The sequence below is a fragment of the Belonocnema kinseyi genome, chromosome 8 (assembly GCF_010883055.1).
Source record: "Belonocnema kinseyi isolate 2016_QV_RU_SX_M_011 chromosome 8, B_treatae_v1, whole genome shotgun sequence".
Taxonomy (NCBI): Eukaryota; Metazoa; Arthropoda; class Insecta; order Hymenoptera; family Cynipidae; genus Belonocnema; species Belonocnema kinseyi.
Window position 1 is genome coordinate 124,531,790 of NC_046664.1, and position 7,367 is coordinate 124,539,156.

General features: G+C 33.5%; 1 protein-coding gene across 1 annotated transcript in view; it reads left to right on the forward strand.

The window, feature by feature from the left end:
* Positions 1 to 7,367, forward strand: part of LOC117178684 (juvenile hormone acid O-methyltransferase-like) — a 149,522-nt gene that overhangs the window by 53,614 nt on the left and 88,541 nt on the right. The window contains exon 3 of the mRNA XM_033370109.1: positions 1,746 to 1,878. Within this exon, the coding sequence (XP_033226000.1) occupies positions 1,746 to 1,878 (133 nt within the window). The remainder of the gene's footprint in view (positions 1 to 1,745; positions 1,879 to 7,367) is intronic.

Here is a 7,367-nt window from a genome sequence, read left to right on the forward strand (position 1 = left end):
GAATACTTATACGTATATGAATTTGTATATGTATATGTATATGTATATGTAGATGTACATGTAGATGTGTATGTAGATGTATATGTATATGTATATGCATATGTAGATGTATATGTATATGACCGTTCACCGGATCCGCCAGGGCTGAAAAAATTGCCGATTTCTGCCTCGCGCCGAAAGCTCAATTGGACTTCGTCCATACGGATTGAGATATCATGTTCAGGATTTAGAAAGATATACAGAAATCAGTAAGGAACGTTTGTATATATCAAAATGTTTATAATTAAAGAGGAAGTTTTCTAGCAAAATAATATAGGAATAGGAAATAAACGATTAACGTCGTAAAGTAGATACCTCGATTTGAAAAAATCGCGGAACATCTTAGAATGTGATTCTCGAAAAACCGTCTAAGTCCCATCTTGAGATATATGCATCTTCAGAAAATAATTAAAATGTTCAAATGGTAAAATATTGTTGTGGATTTTTTGTACTGGTGTGAAATAATTCAAAGTTAATAACAAAACCAACACAAATAAAATTTCGCCCGAGGGCGAAAGGCAAGGCTCGTCCGACGCTGAGTTCCGCCCGTCGGTTCTCTGTCTAGTTGGTTGGAGAACTCCAAAGTTCATTGCTGTTGTTAGAACGAACTTAATCACATGATTTCGACTTTATCGACGTTCAAAGTTCAAAGAGAGAGAAAGGTTGAGAGTTGGAGAGGGATGGGGAGGGGTGTCTATTTCAATGACCTGCAAGTAATGTAGATATAGGCTAACGTGTACATAATAGAGAAAGACTAAATCTTATTTGATATTAATCAAATTCTAAGTCAGGTTCCAAAACATCCCTTTACACTAATTAAATACTTTATAAATATACAATAAGATATGGATTTTTGTACACGCTTCGAGGCGTCTACCGTGTTCTTTATTAGCCATTTAGAATTTTGCTATTTCGATCCCACAATCATATTCGGCAACCCAAAAATTCTCTAAGTGAAAATTTTATATTAATCCAAAAGCATTTTCACCTTAAGATATTATCAGGATAAATTACACTTCTCTGAAAATTTTTCAAATTAAGATAAAAAATTTATTCAAGTTCTGTCTATTATTTTGTGCAATTAGAAAGATGTTAACTATTCCAAAATCATAATATTTGAAATTAAAACTAGTACTTTATGCACGTAAGCCCTGCCCCATGTTATCGAAAATACCACATAGTTTACCGAAGCTGCCAAATTTTTCTTACGAGTTTTGTTATCTGAAAAAAGAAGGGTGCAGAACAGAAGTTCTGGAGAAATGTTAGAATTGGTTGCTATTTCGCTTATGCTCTTCGTATATTTATCTTTTCGTAATACTATGTTAATTCCTTAACCTTTTTCCTGTCAGCCAAGAGGTTAGTGCGCTATTTTCACAACCACCCCATCATTTATCGGATAAATAACAGCACAATGATAACCTTGATTCCGCACGTACTTATCACTGTGCATCTTTTCTTTATCCAATCCCTTGAAGATACAACTCATAAGCTGGAAAGCCAAGTCACTATCGACCAACTTTTAGCACACAAACCGTGAAGTGATTCTGTAAACATTCATTTGGCTTATGATGTACACTAATCCAAATAGTAACAAAGGGAAAACAAAAAATAATAATAATAATAGTCATAATAATATTTTTAACTTTCTGATTATTGAATATATGTATCAATATGATAAATTAATTTAAGAAAATTTATTATTTTAGATGTGCTTATGAAAATATCTTCAAACTCTTGCGACCTGGGGGAAGAGTTATCGTAACATTTCTAACGTATAACGACGGATTTAAGGCTTATTTGAAGACAAGTGAAAATCCTGTATATAAATCTTACATGAAGGTGAGGAATTCAGATGTTGTCACATTCAAACTATACTTAATTCACTTATTTTACTAGATTTTTGTTATGTTTTTCGCCGAGCTAACATTGTCCTTTATGAATCAAAGATGTGCACTATCGAGTTTCCGAGGTGTATAAACATCGGAGCTTTGCTGAAAATTGAATTTGATTATCATTGGGGATTATCAAAAAGACTTGTATTAACGCTAGAAAGCTTCTGTTTCTTTTCACAGCTTTGGTTCCAGCTTCTGGGTCTCTCATGAACTCGCGCATCTATTTTTTAAAACAAATGAATATTTTCAAAGTTTTTTATATAATTTTGAAGTACGTTTTTTGTTATTCGACCATCACATGCTAAAAGTTTTTGTTCATTGTTAACCGTAGAAGCCCATACTATGATGTGGTAGACCGACGTGTTACTTGTAAGTTTGTTTATTTGGAAGTAGTTAGAGGGCGTTACTTGGAACCTGTGCAGGAAAAAACTATAGGTGAAACACTATCAATAAGGCATAATATGCCGCTCTGTATTGCAGTATCAGCAGCAGTGAAACTTTAAGTGTCGTTTTGGTCTGTGAGGCTATAGAGTGCCTAGGTCGTCCATTTTATCGAAAAATTTTAAGTATAATTTTTTATTTTTAAAAGTGATCGATAGCTCCCTACTATAATAATAAACAATGTACAATTTAAAAAAAATCGTTCAAAAAGTTAAACAATATACACTTTGTGACGGGGAAATAGAAGTATAAACATACACGTGTGATTAAACCTTGTTTATTGTAACTTCGGAAGTATGGCCGTAGAACAAACTTTCCGATATAACAATTTAAGCATTAATTTCCATTCAGGCATCGATGAGCCGATTCGAAGTGTCAATAGCCACCAGCTAGGGACTGTGAGGTGCAAGCGATGCACCTCACAGCCTAAAATCAAACAAAACATTCTCTTGCTCCGAACCTAAGGGGCATTTAAACTATTTCTGTTGGATTTGTCTATCTAATACAAAATATTTGGTCCATTTCTTAAACTTTTAAACGCCGCCTCTTTTTTTCCTTGGGTATTTTTGTAATTGAAGGTAAGCAAAGCACCTCGTAATATACTGAGAGTGAACTAAGAGTTTGTTTAATTAGATTCCATGTGTAAATAAAATAAAAGTAATATTTATAAATATAAATAATAAATGTCAACAAATATAAATAAAATGAAATAAACACGAAGACAGCTAGTCAGACAAGTACGTTGATCGTGTAGAAAAGGAAAGTATATATTCTTCATAATATATTATTCTATTATATACTTTTAATACAACATGCGGATAAAAATATTGACGAGTGTTTATTGTATTATCTCATCCGTTTGTGTCTTTATTTTATTATTATAGGATCATTACATTCTCATCAGAGAAGTGAGTAATTTCTTCAAGAGATGGAAGGATTTAATTTGGTCATCCGTTCATTTTTATATAGCTTTTATTTTAAAATAAAATAAAAGTGTCGATACATAATGTCGGCGTTTCGATGCGGCTTTGTGTCTTTCTCTCATATGAAAGGATTATCTGAAAGAATTAGAAGTTCTTTTAAAAAGTTTAACATCAACGTTTATTTTAAAAATAGCCGTAAATTAGAAAATTGTGTCATCAACAAAAAAGTCAAGGATGCAAAGGAAAATTGATCTAACGTAGTTTACATGATTAAATGCACGGTTTGTCAGAAAGTTTATATCGGAGAAACCTGCAGGATATTAAAGATACGAATATCTGAGGGCAAAAAAGATTGTGAAATCGGTAACAATAAAACTAGACTGTCGCCACATGCTTGGAATTGTAACCACTTTTTCCATTTTAATTACAACAACATACAAATTTTAGCGAGAGAAACTTCTCTTACAAACTTGAATTTCTCGAATCAATTGTTATAAAAAAATATTTTAACATTTGTGTTAAATGCAATCTGAAAGATGGCATATTAATAATTAGTTCCAGTGAATTTTAAATTAATACTTTTCCTTTTTTTGAATTTTAAACTTCTTGCCGTCGCTCAATAGATGTTCTACGATCGTTACATTAAATCTTACCTGAGAGTTTGTTTCTGTTTAATATCTTGGCTTCTGTTTTCACGAATCATCTGTGTTTTATTATGTCCGTCGCAAACAAATTAACGATTAAAAAAGAAGTTTTGCTTGTACGTTTTTCTGTCTTCGTAATTGTTATAAAATTTAGAACTCTAAGTATTTTAACCTCCGCTTCTGTTGCATGTATGTATTTATGTATTCAGCGATATTTCATATCCAAATCTCACTTTTCAATAATAATTTGCTTCTAAATATACAACAACAAATATTATGTATTTTGCAGCCTTGAGAATGACAAAAAGCCGTGTCGAAACGTCGGCATTACGTATCGACACTTATTTTATTTTAAAATAAAATAAAATAAAATAAAAATAAGCGGATGCAGAAAATAAATACTTCCTTCTCTTAAAGAAATTACTCACAGTTTTTGTCAAATGTCTACATTTCGAGATCTTCTGAATCCAAAAAACCGGTTTTTACGAATGTGCCTGCTTGTCAGTCTGTCTTTCTGTTCGTTCATGAGTTGTTTATTGTTAGCACGATAACTTTCGAAAGAATTTACCGATTGGATTTTCCATTGGTAAAGTCTTTTAGTATTTAAAAATGAAAGTCAAGTTCGTTAGCCAGCCATTTTGGATTAAAATTCATAAAGTGAGCACATTTTCAATATTTTTGAGACCGATTTTTTTTAATTTGAAAATATTATGTACTGAAATTCATTCGATTCGAAATGACAAACAATTTATCCTCCTGACTTTTTTGATAAAAGCAGAATTTATCAGAGCTATAGCATTTACAAAATTGCAAAAACATACGAAAATGAACATTTTAAGCCAAATAACTCACGATATGAAAAACATTTCAGTGAAGAAAAATGTTGCTTTTTGAATGCCCTATAAGATTATAATAAGAACTTTTTCAATTTTCTTGAAATAGAACAAATTTCAATTTTGACAGCATAAAAAATAATGGAAAATCAAAAATTACATTTTGCGGGTAAACTATGCAAAATAGGTCAAAATGTGTAAAGAAAAAATTGTGCATTTTGAAAAATCTAGAAATTTGTTATTAATCATTTTCTGATTGTGTAGTTTTTGCTTCAATCCTTAAAAACACGCTTTACAGTAAAAAAAATGTGCCCATTGCATGGGCACATTCTCATCACAAATCTTTTCTTTTAATTTCGTTTCCCAGATCGAAATATAAATCCTCTTTTTATTGTCTCAAATTCTCTAGCATCCGTGACTTTACGAGGATCTGTTGAGGATTAATCCAATATAATACAAGTACTATTTAACTACTCGAAATGTGCACAAATTACCATTTTTGCATGTTTCGAGGTCTTGAATCGCACTTCATGTAATGCTTATTAGATGCTCGTAGATCCTCTATATATGGGCCATCTATTAACATGATGCCGGCCCTATCTTCAACACAAAAATAATAATAATAGGATTAAATAATAGGATTCGAACCCTGCCTAAGCTCCTCAATAACAGAAGGATTCGGGCATTTATCGGGAGTAACGTTTTTTTTTCAATGTCAGTGCCTTAATTGGGAACTTCATGACAATTTAAGCAACATTTGTGATAAAAGATCAATCAAAAGACCAGTCAAAGAACTTAATGTTAATTTCAGCAAAATTAACCATTTCTCTTCAATTTTATAATTCTTTTAAACGAATTTAACAAACAAATTATGATTAGTTGATATATTTTATGATTTTTTTAGTGGACCATGGTAGCTCTGAGAAAGCATTCAGAGGTGACTGTTGTTAGCTCCAACGCTCGTGACCACTCGTAATTATATACCTACAACATCGTCGCAGGAGGTTTCCAGCATCGTACTAAATTAGTTGAATCAGCATGTAAAATTCTAATATCATCAGTCACTTGACTTAGTCCGTGGATATGATGTATAACCAGGTTTACCCGGGTGAAAGTTTAATAAAATAGTAGTTACAGAAATAGAAAATAATAGATACAGAAATATTGTGGGAGAGCATCAATTGGGAAACCACAATGTAAGAGAAATAGGTGCGTCTCTATTACAAAAGTGCGAAGTTTGAATCGAAAATGGAAAAAGATACAATTTAAGAACGAAATTGGCTGCAAAGTATCCTAATATACAGAAAGTCGCATTAAGAGATCTTATCGCTGAGGTAAAGGACATCAGGCCTAATTTACGCGTTACAGATGAACGAGCAGTGGAGATTAAACAACAGGTTGATTTGGCGTGGAAAACGACGGCAATGAACATCAGTTAGAAGAAGCCGCGTCAAACGGTTATGCAAGATCAATTGACGTTTTTCCTCAACCTATTGATGATCCAACACCACCACATACTCCAGAGGTGGATGACATTATACAACCAGAGGCAGAAGCAGAGGTTCAGCAACCAAAAAAACGACGAAAATGGACATCCCATATTAACAGAGATGTTATGCGCCCTTTATTTGTTAGCAAAGAAATGTAGGCAAAGTGTGAGGAGAGAACATCATAGACTCTTCTTACTTACATACCCAGAGCTAGCCACAAAAACAAATGAGCAAAATCTGGCAGATCAAAAACGCCTAATATCTGTAAACAGACTGCTTTTGGCTGTTGAAATAGCTGCTATTAAAATGTAAGTGGACAGCAGCTTCCTATTGATGAAGTCACCTTGGAAGATATGGACAACGAAGAATTGATTGTAGCTGAAGGCATAGGTGCTAGGTAAAATGGGCATCATTTACCGGATCCATTAGAACCACATCCAGATATTAATAACGATGATGTGGATAGGGAAATCCCCGAAAATCGACAGCATCTTGCAAGGAATTTTGGTCATGCTTTACTAGAGTTCAGATACGTAGAACCAATACTAAGGCATTCCATGCCCAAAATAAACATCACAAATGATCTGGGTTCACTGATAGCACATCTCGACAGCAAGGTTTTACCTACGTGCCCTCGGCACATCAAGACATCAATACCAGCAATATTGGATGAAACGTTAGACTCTTAACAGAGACCTGATGTTCTTGGTGCCAGACTGCGTCGGTATAAGAAGAGTAGTGCACAAAGGCAACAAAATCGAAACTGTCAGACATATGAAAGAAGGTTCTATCGTTAACTGAGAGTAAAGCCAAATAACTAGCAAGACACCGAAGTCCCTCAATTGGAAGATATGACTCACTACTGGCCGGGTGTTTGGAAAAATAATGAACAGATGCAATTTGGACACTGCGTGGTTCAAACTGGAGGAAGGAAGTGCAAGCAATAGCCCTGAAATGCAACAGATAAACATCACTGATGCTTTATGCTCCAGGGTACTACGTATATGTTACCAAAAGCAAAACAAGAGGCTCAAAATCCATTTGATTTTCGACCGATCGCCTGTCTTCCAATAATTTATAAATGTATTGCAGCTATCGCTGCAGA